Here is a 22,756-nt window from a genome sequence, read left to right on the forward strand (position 1 = left end):
TCCCAGTGCCCAGACTTTCCGCAAAAAAGTGGGGTTTAGGGGGGATGATGATGAAGCCAAGGACGATGAACCCTCTGCATCTCTTAAGGCCTTTCATGACCGCCTTCAGGACCTTGCAGAGTTCTTGGGGGTTCCTCTGCCCAAGAAAGCCACCCAGTAGTCGGAAGTGCTAGCAGAGGTTTTGGGCATGCGCACCACGATCCGTTCTGACATCCCTCTCCAGAAATATGTCCTGCAGGTGGCGAGAAAGATCAGGGAGACACCCAGGGTCAATGCCCAGATGAACAAGATGTTGGACAGCCGGCACATGCTGACGGACAGGGAGCCAGTCCTCCTGCCCTCCCATCTTCAGCCGCATTCTTCAGTGGTGGCTGAGGCCTAGCTCTTTTCTAAACCATCATCTTTGTCGTCTTCCTCCTCAGGAGCCACCTCCAGTTGTCTATCCAAGGAAGACATGGTCCTTGAATCTTTGGGAAAACGTTGCTGTGCCATATAAGGGCTGCATCTGTGGCAGACAATGCCAACGCCCTTTTAGCCGCGGCTACCCAGAAGATGTGGCGTGTGCTCTGGGAGTTTCTGCCTGACCTCCCTCTGGAGAGACAAGCCTCCTTCAAGGCCGGTCTGGCGTATGACCGGGCCATTGCGCAGGACCTCATGGAGTCCTAAGTCTCTCACATCGATACAGCCAGCAGAGAGCTGTGCCTGGGAGTCGAGATAAGGACGACGGCATGGATGCATGCCGCTATATTTTCATCCGATGTGCAAGAGCGGATCCTAGATCTTCCCTTCAAGGACGTGGACCTCTTTCATTCATCAACGATGACGACTTGATAAAGAAGAAAACCTCCACTCAAACCGCCAAGTCCTTGGTCATCCTGACAAAGCCAGGGCAGAAGTCCTTCTCTAATTCTCAGGGCAGGACCGAATTCAAACCCAGCACTTTCACCAGCTTCAAGGGGTTTTGGTACCGTGGTTCCCGGAGGCCTGATGGGTCGCCCAGCGACAAAAGGAGGAAGCAGCGGATGACTTTACATGTTTGCTTCTGCTCCCCCTCCTCCGCCCCGCTTCTGATGCCAAGAAGCAGGGAGCAGGGACGTCAAGGTCCGGGAAAACAGCTCCCCAGAAGGGAGCCGGCTGGCTCTCTTCCATAGTCCTTGGATCCTTTATATAGTCTCCACAGGCTTCAGTCTTCCTCTTCCTTTTCCTCTACCACCCTCTCCTCCTCCACGTCAGATAGGGTCCCCCTTTTTCGGGAGAAATTTTCCCTTCTGGAGATGCAGGCGGCTGAACCGGTTCCTCAGTCAAAAAGGGGCTCTGGTTTCTACTCCAGGATTTTTGCGGTACTCAAGAACACAAAATATACAGTAGCCCACAAACCAGCTTCCTTCTCTTTCTGTTTAAGGTGAGTATCTAGATGCCTAGGGACCCAGTCGTGCTCACCCCTTCACTCTCAAACAGGGCAAATGACCATGTATTATCCAAAAATATACATATTTTAATATTTATCAAAAACGAATTCATCACAATACACAACATTGTTTAAAACCAACAACATAATATGCTTCTAATGCCAAACCTGAGGCCATTCCCATAGCATGAAATCTGATAACCACCATCAAACACAAGATGTTTTGCAAAGAAATGGACAGATATTTTATTTGTCTTTAAGCCGTCCCGATATAGGGGGGTTGTAACCATTAAGGTTTCATTAGAACTAGAGTACTGGGTGTGAAAATGTCATCTTCCCCTCTCGCTCTCTCTCCCCCCGAAGCTTACATCCTTTCTTTGGTTATTCCACTAGGATTGCGGGAAACATTTTTTTGCACGCGGCATCAAGCAGCCGGAGAAAAACAGTTGGTGAAGCGACTAAGTGAAAAGGCTCCCACTGGGAATGATCGTAGTGGCTAAGCGCACACTCGTCATGAGTTCATGTGGTAGACAGATTTAGTATGGCTGTATTTACAAGATCTGGACAGACTTTTTATAATTGTGATAGCCGTCCCGGCAGTGGCGTAGCAACCACTGAAGCTTCATTAGATCAAAAAACTGGGTATTTGCAAATATCTAAAACGGCAATGAGCAACAACAGAGACACAGCGCCTGACTCTTTGTAATACATGCTGATTAGTGAAATTATGCATTGGAAGCATAAAGTGCACATTTTTGAAGTACGAAGTAATTGAAGGGAAATATCCCAGTATGGGTAATGATGATACCGAAAATAAAATGAATCTCTCTGTTTATAACTAGATAGAGGTGAAGATGTCAAGGATGCCTGTAGAGACCTGTCATGTCAAAAGTTGCAATAACCATGTTTTAAGACTATATATTTGTCTGTGTTTTGTAGAACGTTGAGAATATGGCTAGAACATGTGATGTCATATGAGGAAATGAGAACATATGAAAAAGAATAAGTGCCCTGAAGACCGCACCAACAGGAGATGCAATTGAGATTGATTTATGTGCATTTTCTTATCATTATTGTTGTTGGTCCTAGAAACACATTTTGTGAGTGTAGGCACATTGTCTTGCCCTCATTAGTATAGAGGGTATTAGCAGAAAAAGCAGCAGTAGAGATATTAGTTTGCTCCCCATCTAGGCGCAGAAAGAGCCTAATGTGTATGTTTCTCTGCCATATTTTATTAATTTATTTTTTATTTGTAAAGCGCCTGGCAGCCCAGAGGCATTGCGGCGCTGTTTCAAGAATGTGACTTAGTTACATGGGTCGGTGGGTCTACATTGTTACAGTTTTACACAGCTTTATGAATTACACATTGTAACCAGCGTGGTTAACACTGGTTATGATCTAGCATGTTATGATCTTGTATGTAGGCGTAAAGAGCACATGGCTAAATGAACAGCAGGGTTTTTAATGTTTTTTCTGAAGGCCATGTGGGAATCAATGCCTCTAATAGATGGAGGAAGCAGATTCCAGTTAGTCGCCGCTAGAACTGGGAAGCTGGAGCCCCCAGCTCTAATCCTGAAGCTTTTGGGAATGGCAAGGCGGTTAGTTTGGTGAGATCTCACCAGTCAGTTTGAGGTGGGCACAGAGAATCTTTGCGACAAGTAGCGAGGTACTGTGTCGTGGCAACACTTGTGGGTCAATGCAAGGGACTTGAAAAGGATGCGTTCTTTAACGAGCAGCCAGTGGACGGATTTTCTGTTGTCCGAGATGTGATCTCTCTTGGAAATTCCTGTGGCCTCTCTGAGGGCATTGTTCTGCACTGTTTGAAGTTTTTTGATATTCTTTGCTGAGGTGCCTAATAGGAGTGCGTTGCAGTAGTCTAGGCGGGATCCTATGATTGCTCGAGCAATGGTGAGAGCGTTTTGTTGCGTTAGGAATAGCCTGGCAGCAGTTATGAGTTTTGAGTGGTAGGCTACGGCAGATGAAATAGCATTCACCTGTCTTGTCATGGTGAGGTTCGAGTCTAGGTAAACTCCTAGTGTTTTGACTGACTAGGATACGGGAATACGAGAGCCATCTATGAGAAAGGAGTCGTATTGTGACCCATTTTTTTTAGTGTGGCTGGAGAGCCAATGATAAGAAAATCGGTCTTTTCGCTGTGAGTTATATGTATATGTGTAGATGGATGTCATTGTTAGAAGTAATGCTGATTATGTTGTTGGTTTTAAACAATGTGTATTGTGATGAATTCGTTTTTGATAAATATTAAAATATGTATATTTTTGGATAATACATGGTCATTTGCCCTGTTTGAGAGTGAAGGGGTGAGCACGACTGGGTCTGTAGGCATCTAGATACTCACCTTAAACAGAAAGAGAAGGAAGCTGGTTCGTGGGCTACTGTATATTTTGTGTTTAGTTGTCCTCACCCACACAGCCCCTAAAAAGAGGACGTTGACACTCTAGTTAGCTGACGGTACCCAAGAACAACCAGGCTGGCCTGAGGGTAGTCCTGGACCTGTCATTCCTCAACCTGTCTTTACCGCTCAAACGCTTCAACGTGATTTCTCCCATGCACGTTCTGCACCAGATGGGCTTTTCCCTCAACCGGCAGAAGTTGCAGCCGACTCCCGCCCAGGATCAGGATCTGGTCTTCCTGGGAGTGTGCTGGGACACAGCGGTGCAGCTGGTGTTCCCCACGCCCAAGGAGCTCCTCTCCCTCCGCAAAGCGGTGGGGCACTTTCTGGTCAACTGTACCACCTTGGCATGGTGGTTACAGCACCTTCTTGGTCTGATGGCATCTTGCATGCTCACTGTGCATTACGCCCACCTGAGGCGTCTCCAGCTCCACCTGGTGACCAGTTGGGACCAGGAGGCGGGGTCTCAGTCAGATAGGATCCCAAAAACCCCTGCTCCTCATCCCGGATCTTTGCTGGTGGCTGATGGACTGCAGCGTGGCAGTGGGAGCACCCTTTTCCCAGCCGAGCCCACCCTGTCGCTGACAATGGATTCCTCTTCCCAGAGAGGGGGCTACTCTGGAGGGCTGCTCCATTCAATGTGCATGGTCCAGGGGGAAGCCCTGCAGCATATTGTTAGGCAGAATCCTGTGCAGTGCCCTTAGGGACCACTACACACAATTAAGACTACAGGTGGCAATACAAGTTTTACCTTTGGTACAAGCCTGTACTACTATGTCAGAGTGGTAGCAGTGGCGGAGAAGCCAGGCTTATCTCTAGGAGCAGTAGCAGAGATTACACAAAGGTACCACAATTAATGTGACTCAAGCAAACACTGACTCAAGGTTTCAGGTAAAAAATATAAGTACATGTATTTTTAAACCATTCATTATAAACACAACACTTCTATTAAACTCAAATAAAAACCACACGTTAAATATACTACAACTAACCAATTCACTTTGAACAGTAAGACTCAAGGTAAGTACCCTGTGTTTGAATGAACCGGTGTTACGAACAAAACACGTTACTGCGAATACGATTGCGATCACTTTTTAACAGTTCGGTCTACTAAATAACCGCATATCCGTGACATGAAATGCTACCGGGGCAAAAATACACTTAGCACCAGAGATACCCAGAGGGAGTTGGAGGCAAAAATCACAGGCAATATTTTGGTTAGGCAGGCAGAATCAAGAAACACTCAGAAACAGGAGTTCAAAAGTCAAAGGGCTGGAGCCAGGGTCGAAAGACACCGGGGCCTGTTGCCGAAGATCACACAGTCAGACACTTCACGATTCAACGTAGCCAAAAGTACTTCGATATTGTAAATGTTCGGAAGCAAAAGTTATAAGGAGGAGGGACGACAAGGGCAAGCCTTGGAAATGAAGAAAAGGGATTCACCCAGTTTCCTCAAGTAGAACACAGTACCTTGTTCCAATGGTACAGTTGGTGCCCTGGCAGTTGTTCCTGTTGGTTTCCCGCAGACCCACGATTCCTGGAGCTTCGTTGTGAAGGAGGACGTCTGAAGGGGGTCTGCACCACACAGGGGTGAAGCCGGAAGCAGCGCCGAGGAATGAAAGGTGGGCTCCTTAAAAACAGGAGAGGCTCTTCAGGTGGCTATCCGGACCACTACAGCATCCTGCAGCGATTTCGACCAAGGAGGAGGATCCTCTGGCTGTGGAAGATGAGCTGGTTATCCCCACCAAGCTCAAGGGAAGAAGACTACGGACTGGATCTTCTCTGAGTCGTTGAAGGGATGATAGCTCAGGACTGCAGCAGGGTTTCACCGGGACGTTGTAGTTGCAGCAGCTGTCGTTCTCTCCGCTTCTCTTCGGTTCCTTGTAGTTCCAGTGGCGACTCTCTGACTTCTAGCCCAAGAGACCTGCCTTTTATGCAAAAAACACCCATTCACACAGCCTGGCTGTCAATCACCCAGCAGGGGGGGTTGTCCAGCCCGGACAACTACCCTGGCCAATCATGACAAAGTGCGACTTGGGTTTCCTAGGATACCCTGTGCAGGGGCTGACTACACCCCTCCCTCACATTCAGCCCACCTAGACACCCAGGCGCCTTGAGAAGGGCTTCTGAGCAGAAGCACGCCAAAAGACAGTGAACAAAGAAGGCGAACCTAGTTTGCCGCGCAAAGTAAGACACAAGAAGGACTTTAACAAAAAGAAATGGCGTATAAACCCAACCAGAGCCAAAAGAAAGACGATTTGGGCAAGCGGGTTTATTTTCGAGGCTCATATAATAGCCAAGAACAGTACCACGTTTGTTTAATATCATCGCAGTAGAAAAGTTAGGGTAGATACCACTGCCACCAGCCAAGTCTAAATGTTAAGAGCGAAACAATGCTCTAGGAGGTACAGATAAAAAGGGATATGAATTAACACTTTCCAGTACTCCATGGAAGATGGGGTGTACTGAATCTGTGGTAGATTGACTAAGTTAAGTTAATGGTAACTTTACCCTTTTCTGGGGGACGGTAGTCGCCTCAGAAATGGAGTCGAGGGAAGCCTCAAAGACAACCCTGTGCCACGGCACTGAAGGTGCTGTGTGACACACAAAAAGAAGGGGGCTACTGAAGTGTTGTACTTCAGAGTCCACAATCACAAAAACAGGTACAAACACATAGCAAAACACAGGTAAGAGTGGGGAAAAGCTCTCACTCTTACCAAGTGGAAACAAATAAACTCCAGAAGTCCAGCAAAGCTGCTGGGGGACTCACTAGGTGAGGGGAAATTAGCCATATCAATCTGCTCAACCTCAGGACAGTGGGCCTGCTGCTCAAAGGCTTTTCTGACACTCATCAGGGACAAGGCAGTTCTGGTTTGCACAGACAGTTCCACAACAATGTTGTGCATGGTGTCGGTTTCAATTTGGGAATGTGGCCCTGATGGAGGGGGTTTGGATTTCAGTGGTCCACCTTCCTGGTGACAGCAATGCAGAAGCGGACCAGCTGAGCCGCTTGGTGTTCAACACCTACGAGGGGGAGTTGCACATCAACTCCTTGTTGGCCCTGTTCCAAAGATGGGGGTTTCCGGATCTGGATTTATTTGCATCTCCTCTGAATTCTAAGTGCCCCTGATTTGCATTATTGGCTGGTCAGGGTCAGGGGTCTCCAGAGCATGTTTTTTCAGAGGTCAACCCTGTGGTTAAGGCCCACCTCAAGGGGTTGTCCAGGCTTTTTCCTCTGGTGTATTGGCTGCATCTGTTATGGGACCTCAATGTGGTTCTGGCGGCCTTGCAATGCGAGCTGTTTGAGCCGATGGCCTCAGTGGACATCCGACTGGGGACACTGAAGACAGCTCTGTTGGTGGTGCTCACCTCTGCGCACAGGGTCAGCGAGCTACAGGCTTTGTCATCATGCAAGCCCTTCATCATGTTTTATACCAACAAGATGATGCTACGCACTCATCCACATTTTTTGCCCAAGGTGGTCTCTTTGTTCCATTTGAACCAGGAGATCTGCTCGCTGGTGGTCTTCCCGAACCCGCAGTCGGATTTCTCTACAATCCTTGGACCTCAAGAGAGTCCTAAAGTTCTATCTTTCACAGACTAAATCCTTTGGGAAGTCTGAGGCATTGTTAATGTTTTATTTTATTTTTTTTACATTTTTTATTATATTAATTCCAACGTGAAAACCATACAGTGTAACAGCAGTTATACATTCCAATTCTCATGTACAGTTTCATGTTGTTTCTCCCGTCCCCCTTGCTATCACCCCACCCTATCCCAAGCCTACCCCACATCACCGCCTTCCACCACCATTTCTGAGAGCGCCCCTCCCTCCACTCCCCCCCCCCCCCGAAGAACCACTGTCCTCCAGGCATGCCTGGTCAGGCCCAGACAGTGTAGCTACAAATTGCATCCAGGCTACCAGCGTCTCCACTTCTTCCTCCCCCCCTCATTTAATTGCTTTGCTCCACACCACAGTTTCCGCATCTGCCCATTTACGGAGATTGTACCACCAGACTTCTACTTTCCGTCTATTACTTGCTTTCCAGCTCATAGCTATTTTGTGCTTAGCTAGTATATAAGCCAGTTGCTTGAGATTACTTACGTGTTTCAGGGTACATGGCCTGGGGAACCCACCTACCATGCATGCCCAAAGTCTGAGGCATTGTTCATTACTTTTGGGGGCTTGTCTCCCGGCAAACAGGCTTTTAAAGCTTATATCGCCCGTTGGATGGTCTAGGCATTCTCAGAGGTGTATACAGCCATGGGCAAATCCGTTCTGGAGGGGATTCATGCCCATGCTTTCAGGGTTAAGGCCACGGCCGTCGCGTTTCAGAGGCATGCTTCTTGGGATGTCATCAGCAAGGCGTCTACTTGGGCCACTCGGTCGGCCTTCTGTAAGCACTATTCCCTGGATACTATCTGCAGGCGTGATGCAAAGTTCGGTCAGGTGGTTCTGAAGAAACGTTTTGCTTCGTCCTAGATATGAGGCAGGTTGTCACAGCTCCACCCTATGGTTTTGTTCGGTGGAATCACCCACAAGGATGGAGGAAAGGGGACAGGACATTTGAGTAATTAAAGTTACTCACCGTAATGACTAGAGTACTCTTAGTCCAGAGTACCCTTTCCTCCATATGTCCCACCCACCTGCCCCCGCTTGTTTGCCAGGGGCTAATATATTAAGTGTACTCGGGTATCTAAGTGTCCGATGTGTTAAAAAGGGGACTGAGGTGAGTTACCGGAGGGTGGGGCCCAGTGGTGCGGGGGGTGTGTTCCCCATGCCCGGGCCTCACCCCACACACTATACTAAATTTGAAGGGGTAAGCTCAGTTTTTCACTGCCAAAGATTCCAGTACAGTCCCCATGTTGGGGGACGTCCCACAAGGATGGAGGAAAGGGAAATATGGGGCTGTGAGTACTCTAGTTACTACGGTGAGTAACTTTAATTAATTTGCTGGTAGCTCACCTTTATTCTGTTTTACCCCACTCAGTCAGTTATCCTTGGGCAGTTGTCTTCTTCTGGCTTGTTCTAGTGTCATAACCATTCCTTGGTTATCATTCTGCCATTGGCCTTGCTGATTATATGTCTCTTCCGCTGGCATAATTACTCTTGTGAGCAGATTCATATCTGCCCAACAGGGGTTGCAGCAATGGAAGGTTGCAACAATGGAAGCACTGTCGCTCGTCCCCTATATATTCAATAATTCTTTGACCAGATGCCTTGGGGAGCATGGGTCACGCATAGTCACTAGATTGTCTTCTCATTCATTCCGGTGGTAGTTCTTGGCACCAACTCAATGGTGCCTGGATAACAGCATGTCCCTTCTGTAGTTGCTGCCTTCCCATTTTAAGGAAATCTTCATACTTGGAGAAAGTGAGCATCTGCAAACACCTGGGGGTAGCCATCGCCCCAGGTGTCTGCCAGGGAATACGTAGGTGGTGCTGCGCCTGCTCCGAACATCTGGCAATCGAAGAGGTCTGAGGAAAGATGTTGATGAACAGTCGGTCGCTGAATTGATATCGGCTGTTGCATGATCAGCCCCTGAGCACTGTCCGAGCTGGTCTAGTGCATGTAGTAACATTCCAGGGTGGGCCAGTCTCCCCATCCGTGTGCTTGTTTTACCTATCGATCGGTATACAAGTAAAGAAATACATTCTTCTGGCACCTCCTCCATTGTATCCTTTATGAATTGAAGGTATAACAGGGATAGTGCCGCCCCAATTTATTTCTTTGATCAACCCTTATTTTTCACATTTTTGATATGAGCCTTTAGTTTATCATTCAACCCTTTTAATGCCTTCATTTTGGAGGCATTCTGTCTTTCTAATACCTCTTCATTCAAATCCAAATGAGCATGCCACTTTTTAGACCAAATGTTCAATTTTTAGATTCTAGTACAAGCTTTAAGTTGGCTAACCTGTCAATATGAATGGTACCTTCTAGTGGGAGTTAGTTATGCTGATTAACATAAATGAGTTTGTACCATTCTTGTAAATATTTTTACGTTGTGCGATTATATTTGGTAGACTTCTATTGTCCTAGCGAGCTCTCAGGTGGTATGGTATGGGTAGTTCGTTAGACTGTTCCGTACCCAAGATTTATAGTTTTTTCTGTGTTTGAACTGACCTAATATTAATGATGTCATAACCCACCATTTCATCACCTCTCACACCCATACATAAGGGAGACTCCACTTTTAGGTAACCTTGAGGGAGAATTCATATACTAGAAACTCCACTAAGTGGTCCTGAAAAGAATGCCAATAACACTCCTATCCCCTAACCTGATTCAATTCAAGTTTACCAGACCAACAGTTATCCTGAGGGCGCGTTCTTTTTTCCCAGACCCAGATTATATAAGTTTGCGTTGTATGACACTAACCAGACACTGCCATTTACTGATTACTTCTGTTTACCAGTTTCTCATTTACCCCGATACAATACAATTCTTATGTCTGTGTCTGATCCTGCTACTGGGTTAACCATTGGTTGCCTGTGCGGCTAATGAAGAATCACCACTTACTGTCAGTCTCCTCCCAACCACCCTGTTGGAGTTTTTTTTAAATACCAATCCCCATTCCCATTTGAGCCCCCATGGGAATGGGGAGGGAGCTAATAACTGGCCCGTTAATAGCGTGCCCGTTATTAGCTCCCTGGTCCCCTTGCGGAACCCGCTAAGGACGCCTGCTTTTACCAGGGTCCCGCAAGGGAACCTCATAATAGGGTGTCCCGTAAGGAACGGTGCCTGTTCCGTAACGGCACCCTTCATTACAGCAGCGCCTGCCTCTGAATTAGGCCCCTTGCCTAATCTTTATGGCCCCAGAGGGTTTTGTGGGAAAACTGTCTGTAAGGTGGAGGTGGTCCCAAGTCACGGCACCACATTTTGGGTGAAACAGAACTCACGCAAGCAATCATTCTCCAGTAGGAGCATAGACAAAGACGGCTTTATTGTCTTGCAAGACAATCGACAGAGCGAAATGTTTACTCTATCAGAACAATCCAGCAATAACCTGACCCACCCTCGGGACTGCTACCTTTTGAATGTCATCCCTATCCTGAAGAAACCTTCCGCTAGCCCTCTTCTTGCTTCCAATTTCAGACCAATCTCCCTTCTCCCCTTCATCTCAAAGCTCCTTGAGTGCCTAGCCTACTCTCAACTCTCAGCTTTCATATCCTCTCACTCCCTCCTTCCTGCCTCTCAGTCTGGCTTCCGCCCCAAACACTCCACTGAGACTGCTCTCACTTATGTACTTGATTCTCTCCTCACTGCTCGCTACGCTAAGCAATCCTCAATTCTCATCCTCCTTGACCTCTCTGCAGCTTTTGATACTGTAGATCACCCCTTACGTCTTAGCACTCTGTCCTCTTTCGGATTCAAAGGCTCTGTCCTCTCCTGGCTCTCCTCTTACCTCTCCAATTGATCCTTTACTGTCTCTTGGGGTGGCTGCTCCTCCCACAACTTCCCCTTGAACTATGGCGTTCCCCAGGAATCCGTACTGGGACCCTTCCTATTCTCTCTTTATACCTCCCTTCTCGCCCCCGTCATCTCTTCCTTTGGCATCTCCCACCATTTCTACGCGGATGGCACCCAACTCTTTCTCTCCTCCTCTTCCTTACGGCCATAAAAACTGGCTGTCATCCCATTTTCTTTGCCTCAACACTGACAAGACTGAAGTGCTTTTCTTCCCTCCTAACACTTTCACCTTCCCCCCTCCTTTCATCCACTTTCCCCCTTCCAATCTCCCCATCTCCACCCACGCCGGCAATCTTGCCCTCCACATTGACTCCTCCCTCTCCTTCTCTAACTACATCTCTTTAACCTCTCATGCCTGTCGGGACCACCTCTTCAACATCTGCAAGATCCGCTCCCCTCTCACCTTTCACGCTTCAAAACTCTTAATCTCCTCCCTTATTTTCTCCCGCCTCTTCTACTGCTCCTCTCTCCTCTTCGGACTCCCTGTCTCTCACCTGACTCCCCTAAAATCCATCTACACTCCTCTATCCGTACTGTCTTCTTGGCCCTAGAGACTCTATTTCTAACTCACTCTCTCAACTCGGCTGGCTTCCCTTCCTCTCACAACTAAAATTTCAATTCTTCTGTCTTGTCTACAAATCTCTTCATGATCTCGCCTCCCTGTCTCTCTTCCCTCTCATTTTACTCTCCTTCCCGCCCCCTCCGCTCAGCTGATCTCTACCTACTCACTGTTCCATAGGGAAACTTCCTACACTTTTGTGTCCTATCTACGTCGTTTTGGGCCGCGTACGGCAGCACCACTAGGACGTAGAGGTATAAATAGCCCTGCCCCCGCGGCTCCCTCAGATTTCAACTGTCTTCCAAAGTAAGTAGTGGGATTACCTCGAGTATCTACTATTTTATTAGGTTGTGCGTTCTTCTTCTTCGACTGTTTCTTTTCGAAGAATGTCTTGAAAGGCGTTATTTCGTCCGTGTGCTACATGCGGTCTTAAGAAAGTGTATGAAGGAGACAGGCATATGGACTGTATTTACTGTCTTCACCCTCATCATACGGCGGACACGTGTGAGATCTGTCAGGGCTTCTCACAAAAGACCCTAAAAGACAGCAACAGACACCTGGTTACTTGGCTCAATGACGGAGCGGATGCGTACCCGGCATCGGAGGTAGGCTCTACAGCCTCGAGATCTAAGTCTCCTGTGCCCCCTCGTTGCTCAGTGTCGGCGGAGCCTCCGGCGAAGAAATCACGTTCATCTGAAAAACGCCCCTCCTGCGAGGTCCTCCTCTTCACATAAGGCTTCGTCTTCTTCGTCCTCATCTAAAAGGGAGAGAAAAGACTCATCGAAATCCTCCTCAGGAGACCGTCATAAGTCTACCTCGAGTCGAGAGTCCTCGTCCCACAAGTCGAGTTCAAAAACGGCGGGAACGCCTCAAGGCCCTCCGCCACAGACTTCATCGACGATGGTCCGATCATCGACGCCTGCTTTGTCTTCGGCGACGGCTCTTCCTACGGTTATTTCGTCAGGTCAAACAGCGCCTATAGAAAAGATGTCATCGTCGTCGGTGGGATGGCAACCAGAGGTTTTTGATCCGATCCTGCCTGAGGCCTTGCTGCAACCAGAAGCGGCTTTCTCCATCTCGTCGGCAGAGGATGACCTTGGTCCGGTCGCACATCCAACCGATCTGGGATTACAACCAACTGGTTCGGTGTCGCTCTCGAGTGGAAGTGCCATTCCAGTGACCTCTTCCTTACTGAATCCCCAGACAGTTCTGTCCCTGGAGGTGTTGAACACGTTACAGAAGCTGTTGGAGCTGTTGGAGCGGTTGGAGACACGGTTACCTCAGCCTAGTGTCCCGACAGTGTTACAGGCTTCGCCAGTCGTCGACGAGCCAGGCCCGGCTCCTCGCCCTCCATCCAGAATTCCTACCGCTTACCCGGTTGAGGAAGATCGTTCTCGTCCACAGGAAGGAGGAGAACTGTCGGAGTCGGAACGTGAAGGGTCGGGTTCAGACGTCTCGTTATCCCCCTCAAGGGACCCTACATGGGACTCTGAAGCGGAGATGGAAACGCCAAAGAGTCCGGCGCAGCCATCACCACCTGATGACGTGGGTGCTTTCCATGCCATGATGGGTAAGGCATGTGCAGAGTTTGGCCTAGTCCCAGAAGAAGAGAAAAAAGATTGTTTTCTTTTCGATCATATGGGCAAGTGAAGAAAGTCGATATTTGCTATCCCCATTTTAGACCATGTCTGGCAGGAGGGACTAAAAACCATGCGTCATCCTTTTTCGGAACCGGCAATAAAAGGTCGATTGGAAAAGAAATTCAAGACTCCGGAATCGACTCCCAAGTGCTTGACGTTTCAACCTTCGCCGGAATCGGTGGTATCCGCCGCGGCGGCCAGAAAGGCAAGGTTGCAACACAAATGCACGACCCCGCCAGACAACGAAGCCAGGAGACAAGATGCTTTTGAAAAGAAAGTGCTATCGGTTGGAGCGACTACCGTAAAAGCAGCCAACTCCCTGGCTATTATGGCCAGGTATGATAGAGGGATGTGGCATCGGCTGGCTCCTATCTTGGACCATCTGCCGGAAGAACACAGGAAATCTGCCATGCTGCTCGTGGGAAAAGAGGCTTCCAATCATTCCATTAACATTGCTGTCGACCTGGCGGAATTAGGCTTTAAGCAAATCAACAATGGCGTAGTGTTACGAAGGCAAGCCTGGCTTAAGTGCACGACGTTCAGACCAGAGGTACAATATAAGGTAATGGATATGCCGTGCGAAGGAGAACACCTGTTTGGGGAGAAAGTGGATGAGGCCTTGAAGGGCATGAAAGAAGATTCTGACACGGCTCGTTCCCTTGGAGCCCTCCAGAGTGGTAGGAATTTTCGTTCCTTTCGTCCTTTCAGAGGAGCATCAGGTAACTCCCGGTTTGGATCATCTAGAGACCGAGGTTTCAGAAGACCCTCCTACTCTTCCCAAGGCTGCAGACGTGCAGCCCAAGCTACTCGTAAAGGCAGAGATTACCAAACCTCCGGACGACGAGACGCCTACTCCTCGTCGACGAAGGATAAACAGGCCAAACGCCAGCAATGACAACTTTCAGGACGTCCTGGGGGGCAGAGTGTCTCGTCACGTCGACGAGTGGGCGCGCATAACAGACCAATGGGTTTTGGACACGATACATCTGGGCCATTCTCTACAGTTCAAGGGCAAGCCACCACGCATTCCACCGGTGTTCTCCACGCAGCCCCACTTTCAAATACTAATGCAAGAGGTGGTGCTTATGCTGCAGAAAGGGGCTATAGAACTGGTCCCGGTGGCAGAAAGAGGACAGGGAGTGTACTCCCGTTACTTTGTTGTCAAGAAACCCAATGGAAAATGCGTCCCATTCTAGATCTACGAGCTCTCAACAAACTGCTCAAGAATCTAAAATTCAAGATGCTTACACTCCAAGAGGTGATCCGATCGATACAACCGGGAGATTATTTGTCGTCGCTGGACCTTCAGGACGCATACTTCCATATCCCGATGCATCGACGACACAAAAGATTTCTACAGTTCGTCATCGGACGAACCCACTATCAGTTCAAGGTACTCCCGTTCGGACTGAAACCGTCTCCCAGGACGTTCACGAAATGTTTGGCTCCAGTAGCAGCCTGGTTAAGGAAAGAAGGTCGTCATGTGTACCCTTATCTGGACGATTGGCTAGTGAGGGGATTGTCTCTGGAAAGGGCACAGGAAAGTCTGAATGCCACCATGTGCCTCCTACAACATTTGGGCTTCGTAATAAACTTCGAAAAGTCCTCCTTATCGCCATCAAGGACCTTGGTCTTTCTGGGGGCGGAGTTCCAGACGCAGTCAGGACTGGTAAAGCCATCCGTCGAAAGGGTTCTGAAACTACAGCAAAAAGCATCGGATTGGAAAGTCGACACCAGAGTGTCAGTGCGAAAGTACATGTCCCTACTGGGGACCATGTCGTCCTGCATACCCTTAATCAACAATTGTCGTCTCTTCATGAGGCCGATTCAGGAATTCTTGGCGGATCGATGGGCACAGAATCAAGGGTGTTGGTCGGACAAATTGACCATCAACAGCAAGCTCGTGCAGGCGCTTCAATGGTGGAGAGTTTCCATAAATCTGACAAAGGGAATGCCCTTGCTGGAACCGGTGTTCCAGATGACGGTGGTGACGGATGCTTCTCTAACCGGATGGGGAGCTCATCTGGATTCCATACAGGTTCAGGGTCGTTGGTCATCGGAGGAGTCCGGCCTTCATATCAATGTGCTGGAGTTAAGGGCGGTGCGTTGGGCCCTGAAATCCTTTCTTCCACGGATAAAGGGATCAGTGGTACGGATCATGACAGACAACACAAAAACAATGTTTTATCTAAGAAAGCAGGGAGGAACTCGCTCCAGAACTCTGTCGACCGAAGCCCAGGAGATCTGGCATTGGGCCCTTCAGCAGAAGATATATCTATTGGCGTTCCACTTGCCAGGAGTCAAAAACGTGCAAGCAGACTCTCTCAGCAGGGAGATGAATCGACTACACGAATGGGAACTGAACGACCAACAACTACACCGTGTCTTTGAGAAATGGGGTCGTCCGGCACTCAATCTCTTTGCGACGAGAGACAACAGGAAATGCCCACAATATGCGAGCAGGTGGAAACAGCTGGGCTCGCTAGGGGAAGCGTTCTCTTTCCCGTGGATGGACACGTTTTTGTATGCCTTTCCCCCGTTTCTGCTCATACGTCGGACGCTGCAATGGATCCACAGATATCCATGTCGGGTGATCCTGGTGGCCCCGTGCTGGGCCAGACAAGTGTGGTTCTCCAATCTACTCCATCTTTCAGCGGCAGAACCAATGAGGTTCCAGAAAATCCCGAACCTTCTGTCTCAAGAGAAAGGGGTTGTTTGGCATCACGACCCGGACAGCCTCAGTCTGACAGCCTGGCTCCTGATTTCTCTGAGTTTGGTATGTTAGCGATTCCAGCGGACTGTCGTCGCATTTTGCAAGCTCTGAGGGCGCCGTCCACGAACGCTTCATATTCATACAAATGGAAGAGATTCTGCATATGGTGCGCAGGTCAACCAGGTTTGGTCCCGCTTAATATCACACCGGAACAGCTTCTACCATACTTGCTACTCCTAGCTCAAAAAGGCTTGTCTCTTTCATCCATAGAAGTGCATCTGGCTGCCATTTCGAGATTTACCCGGAAGAGACATTTAACTCCGTTATTTAGCAACCAGCTGATTAAACATTTCCTTAAAGGATTGTTCCGAACCTTTCCTCCCACTAAAATGTTTCCTGTAATCTGGAGTCTTAACCTGGTTCTGGCAGCGCTGATGAAGGCCCCTTTTGAGCCGATATCATCATCATTGAAATTTTTGTCGTGGAAATTGGCTTTTCTGGTGGCTATTACTTCGGCTTGACAACTGTCAGAAATACAAGCTTTAGTGATCGATCCACCGTACTTGAGGTTTTTCAATAATAAAGTTGTGTTGGCTACTAATCCTCATTTCATTCCTAAAGTGCCTACCATGTTCCATAAGCACTCTTCTATAGTGCTGCCGACGTTTTTTCCAACACCTTCGTCGGTTGCGGAGAAGACTCTCCATACATTGGACGTGAAAAGAGCTTTAAAATTTTACCTCCATCGCACTCAAAGCTTCAGAGACACGAGACAACTATTTGTGGCTTATGGCCCTTCGGCTAAAGGTAAACCGATCTCAAAACAAGGACTAGCCCGATGGGTGTCTGCGATTTCCTTTTGTCACTCAAAAGCCGGAAAACCGCTGGAAAACCGTCCAAGGGCCCATTCGACGAGATCCACTTCTTCGTCGACGGCATTGTGGTCCAGAATTCCGCTGGGAGATATCTGTCGGGCGGCTTCCTGGTCGGTACCACACACGTTTACTGAGGACACACAGATGGGTCGTGCAGTCCTACGGCACCTGTTTCAATAAGGTAAGCCCCAATTAAGGGGTCACATCCTTCGGCTAATGTACTTTTAAGTGTGGTGTTTTCACTGTTAACATATTATAATGTGGTGTTTTGCCATGATAAATATGCATTATGGTTATTGTGATATTGGTTTGCATACACACCTCCAACGTTGGAGGATACTGCTATACAATCTATTCTAAGCATGTGAATCCATGAAAGATCCAATGCTGGAGAAGGGAATAGTTTCTTACCCGTAACTCCATTTCTCCAGCATTGGTATCTTTCATGGATTCACATGCGCCCGCCAGCCTCCCCTAGGCATGCAAACCAGAGATCCCCCCATACTACTTTGGGGGCCGAAATCTGAGGGAGCCGCGGGGGCGGGCTATTTATACCTCTACGTCCTAGTGGCGCTGCCGTACGCGGCCCAAAACGACGTAGATAGGACACAAAAGTGTCGGAAGTTTTCTTATGGAAAATGTCTATATAACTTACCGAGGATACCCAGCCTGACGACGGGAATATTCTAAGCATGTGAATCCATGAAAGATACCAATGCTGGAGAAATGGAGTTACAGGTAAGAAACTATTCCCTTCTCCACTCCCCCCCCCGACTCTCCTTCCCTACCTCTCTCCCCCCAAACCCTCTGCCCCCCCTTCCCTTCCCTCCCTCCTCCCGCTGACCTCAAATCTGACATATAAACCTCCAGGAGCCCTATGAGATCACCAGGGGGCTTCCCCCCTTCCCTTCTCTCCTTCCCTCCCTTCCTCCCCTCCCACTGACCTTAAAAAAAGAAAGAACAAAATACATTGAAACCTTCCTTACCTACCTCCTCTCCTCTCCCCTCCCCTCTCTCTTCCCCTCCTTTTAAGTAAATTGTTCTGCATACTGTATCTCTGGTTTGTTTCATGTTTGTAAATATGCTTCTTTCATTATTGTACCTTGTTGTTAAACTGTAAAGCGCGTTGGATTAAAGCACTATATAAACTCAATAAACATAAACATAATGTCATGCACTTATGACACAACTTACACCATCCAAGATTCTTCAACAAACTAAACTTAACTGTTAGGTCAAGGGAGGACGCCTCCCTCCATTGTTCAAAAAGGGTGGCAGATATGTAATTTGTAGACACAGATGGCTTTTACACATTGATCAGTTGAACTGAATCCTTCTGGAAAGCTTCTGCTGAATGGCAACGAGCATCGCCATTTTCCACCTTAAGCATGCTGGTATTTTTCCATCAGTTTCTGCACAAGTCACCACCTTGGCCAGTTCACATCACGTGACCCCAAAGGGGGTCCGTCTGACAAAAGCTTTCTCAGCAGCGTCCAGTTTTTCAGTTCAAATAGTTCCGGAAGAGGAGTGAGAATTGCAACAGAGATACTCTGCATGCTAATAAATCGTTCATTGAAATTCAGTCCATGACATTAGCAGAAAGGAAAAGGTTATAAGGATGGTTATGAAATTAAGTCGGGCATATGGTAGTCTTGAAAGCAAATCATGTGCAAAAGTTAAAATTACTGTAAACACAAATCTGATCCTACAGTGACAATAAATTCAAGCCAGATCTTTGACTTCTAAAGATCAGCAAGAGACGTCTGTGTAAGACCTCCAAGAGCACATGTGTGGAGTACCTGCTGGGGGAGGCTTTTGGCAAATGAATTGGAGGGTAGAGCCTGGTGCAGCATTGTGGAGATGGGGGTACTGCTGCCGCTCCTGCCTCTTTAGCGTAAGATATCTGCAGAGTAAACCCCTCGTTGGAAATACATGGAAATGGGCAAACAGACCCATTTTATGTCTCTTTAGTGCAACCATATAGAAAGAGTCAAAGTGTATTATGGAGGTTTTTGTGAGAATTTATACTTCCTGTTTGTGTTTTATTTACAAAGCAGCCCTCTCTATTTATACTATAGTATGTCTAGCCTTTATAGAAGCCTGATAATCTCACTTTAAAGGGATAGCCCTACAAAATAGTCTGGCATAAGAAGCTTAAAGAAACAAGAATGGTCTAAGAAAGGGGAGATGGACAGGTAAAAAAATATCAACTGTTATTACATTCACTCTGTCATTTGTGTCTGATATTAAAGAAAATGAGTAAGAAAACATCTTGAGGAATTACAACTGGTAAGTTTCAGTAAACAAAGTGAGGGGCCATTGAATCAAATAGAACAAAAATGATTTCACACAAAGAAATATATAATATAATATAAATAATCACTCAAAGTATACTAAAGGGTGGTAGAACTATTCCAACTTCGGAGATGCAATTTGGATCGCTCTGCCAATGCCCAGTCTTGTCCTTGAGGGCCCCCTGAAACGTAAGAAGGCTGTTTAACTGGACTTGGTTTTGACTCCAAATAGAACACTGCCTCTTAAAATTATGGAAGTCATTAGTCCTCAGTGGCATATTTGTGTTATAATTAAAAAGTGGTGGAATTAGACACTCACTGCTACTCATGGCAATGTGGTTCAAGAGGTTCCAGAAAAAAACAAACAATAGGGTCTGGGTGTAACCTGTTTTATTTCATTTTTCTTTAGGTCTTGTATAAAGAGAGCCAGGAAGGCCAACTCTATCTGGTAGACACCGAAGTTGCAACGCATGATGTTCCTTACCATGATTACTTTTACACGATGAACAGATACTGTATCATCCGTGCGTCCAAGCACAAATGCAGATTACGGTAAATTGAAAACTAAATGTATAACACAGATTAAGGTAGTGTTTCTTTGTGGCTTAATGCCTTATGTTTATTGGTGTACACTCCATTTCTTACATTTTAAATATTTACCATGTGTATAATCCAGCTGCTTCACCACAAAGACTGTATTGAGTCCCATAAAAGCTCTGGGCATAAACTGCTGCGAAGGGGAAGAACCATAGGAATTCCAATGCAACACCGACATGAGTACAATCCCCCTTCATTAGTAGAGGGAAGGAGGATAGTGGTTGTGACAAGATAAGAAGCAGAAAGAATCCTATTCTTAGTTACATAGCCAAGCACACAAATTGGCCTATTTGTCAAACATGCAAATTCCGCAGAAGAACGTGAGGGAACAATTTAACTATAGACACGTTCAGACTGATTTGCGCTTCCTTTCAAACTGATTTACACTTCAACTTTACATTTCCCACAGACTCTTTATCCATTTCTGTTTATGTAAATGTTATATTCTGTCGCCCTGCTCCCCTTCCCAACTAGTTGACAAATACCTGCTCTGCAAGAAGGCCTGGAGGGCATTGCTAAAGATCACCATCTCTATAGGAGTCGTAGAATGGTGCTTTGCATACTGTGTCGCTTTACACGCGGGCAAAGCCTCCTTTTTGATGTATTCTTCTTGTAGTCAGGGTAGACCAGTGTTTTTTTCTGTTCATATTTCCTTGTTCAGTCTTGCTAGAGAGCTTTAGCTCCTTGCCAGAGTTCTTGAAGACTTGAAGATTAATATTAGAGTCAGTCAGCTCCACCGTCATGTAGAATAAGTGTATCCTGGGAAAGCTCTTTTATAGCAGCAGCCATTTTATAGGAGACACTAGAGCTGTCTAAGCTGGGGAGAGATCTGGGAATGATGCTTTTACAACATGTTTTTCATTGCTGCTTGGTAAATTGATGTCTTTACTGTGCTGCATTGCATTATGTCTGTTCTGTTTCTAAAACATCTATTTCCTTTAATATATGCATTAGAATTTAATTAATGGCCCAAAGAACATTTGATTTGGGCAAATTTATAATAAATCAATGAGTGGCGCTTTTTCAGGGATGGACCATCTGCAGCGTGTGGATGATGAGACACTAGTGGGAGTCTGCTGCAGTGCAGCACTCTTTATTTCTTGCTCCAGTGAAGCCTCACCAATTGCACTCCAGAAGTGCTGCTGGTGATGAAGGTGTGGGCCACGTGGTCACCACTGTGGCCGCATGCCCCTGCCCTCAGGACATGGCGTGCTGGTGCACATCAAAGGTGCTGCACGGTCAGCAGGGATTTCTGACCAGGTAAGTGCTTCTCATCACTTTCACAGTTTCCAGAAACCAGCATCTGATACCAGAACCTTCCTTCAGTTGCCTAACAATACATTCCAGAAGTTCTCCAGCAGGACGGCGCTTTGTCTGCTCCAGATCACAAGTTTCCAAGCAGAAAATTAATTAGATCCAAGGAGCACCAACTTATTGTTTGCAAGAGCACCTCCAACATTATGCATTAAACATAAAACAATATGGGATTCGGTTCAAACTGTTGAGGCACACAAAGCGAACGTGAGCTAGCCAGGATCCCATTATATTTGGTCAAATTCTGAAACTGGAATTAGTAGTCAAATTACCAGTTCAGAATGTCATCGCCTTAGTGACTGGATAGCTCCTCCTTTATGATATAAAGAGGAAGAGTGAAGGTCTGCTCTCAGATAAAACTGTTTTTTGTGTAATGTAAATATGGCCACTCGAGTAAGCGGGGATTACCATGTGTGTTGTCAAAGTGATTCAAAGAACCCAAGAAGTTTATGCTTTGAGTCCCTTCTTTGGTACAGTTGAGCCGCACCAGTGGAGGGATTCTATTGCAGAATAGCCTTGCGCTCTTGGGCAAACAGTAAATATGCTGTGCTCTTATATATTCTTATCAAGGTGATTGGTAATATTGCTGACTATGTTAACTTTTTCAAATATTAACCGAGTAGCGAAATAATTGGTGGACCTGTTTCTTTAAGGTCCCTTTATCCAATGTAACATTTTCTTTCATAAGTGGACATTTGTTGCAAACCAACCCAAATGTTTTCTAAACTCAAGTCTGTTTTATCCCTTTGACTTGTTGGGAATGACCAGGTAAATCAATGATCAATGATTGCTGCAGAGTGTAAGTGAGATTTCATTGAATAGCTGCCTTCGAAATATTAGGTGGCTTTGTCTTGTTAATGTGTCTTGTAGTGTGATATTAATCACTCACCTGTAAAGACTATTAACTCGCACTTTGGGATTGAGCCACTTCAAATTCTGCAGCCTGCTGATTGAATATTGTATGTATGTGGCTGCATTTTCCTAGTCCTTTGCTGAGGTGTGCTGCAGCATGCTGAGCGCCCTTCGAGGCACCTATTTAGCATCTGAGACTCCTGCAGTGCATCAATGTGGGAGATGGCCAAGCTAGAACTGGTTCAAAACTCATGAATGAATAGAATGATTGACTTTGTGGAGGAGCGTAAGCTTTGAATGGGGATAAATGACATGGGTAAACTAACACCAGCAGGCATGTGGATGATTGAGGTGCTGATGTAAGTAGCACTGTGCATCCGACTTGACTTCTTTAAATTGACTCAGTTCACATTTTTTCTTTTTGGAGGCATAGCAACCATAGGACAGCACCAACTCTCGAGCCCTCAGTACTGTGAACATTTTGCTGAAATCTGGTTTCCTAATGTAGTGGACATCCCTAGTGTGGAAAGTCACTTCATTGGTTTCCACAAAGAAGCAGCAATTTAAATCAGTGCTATTCTCTGCTCTCCTTCGTCCTCCTTTCCAACAGTGATAAT

At 46.8% G+C, this 22,756-nt stretch overlaps 1 protein-coding gene across 4 annotated transcripts in view; it reads left to right on the top strand.

Moving 5' to 3' along the window:
• The window catches only part of GRAMD1C (GRAM domain containing 1C), a 2,017,351-nt gene that overhangs the window by 1,544,217 nt on the left and 450,378 nt on the right, over positions 1–22,756 (top strand). For all 4 annotated transcript variants that reach the window (XM_069635887.1, XM_069635884.1, XM_069635886.1 and 1 more), the window contains one exon: positions 19,786–19,928. In XM_069635887.1, coding sequence (XP_069491988.1) covers positions 19,786–19,928 — 143 coding nt within the window. The remainder of the gene's footprint in view (positions 1–19,785; positions 19,929–22,756) is intronic.

Source organism: Ambystoma mexicanum, chromosome 7p (genome assembly GCF_040938575.1).
Source record: "Ambystoma mexicanum isolate Mex_15411 chromosome 7p, UKY_AmexF1_1, whole genome shotgun sequence".
Lineage (NCBI taxonomy): Eukaryota > Metazoa > Chordata > Amphibia > Caudata > Ambystomatidae > Ambystoma > Ambystoma mexicanum.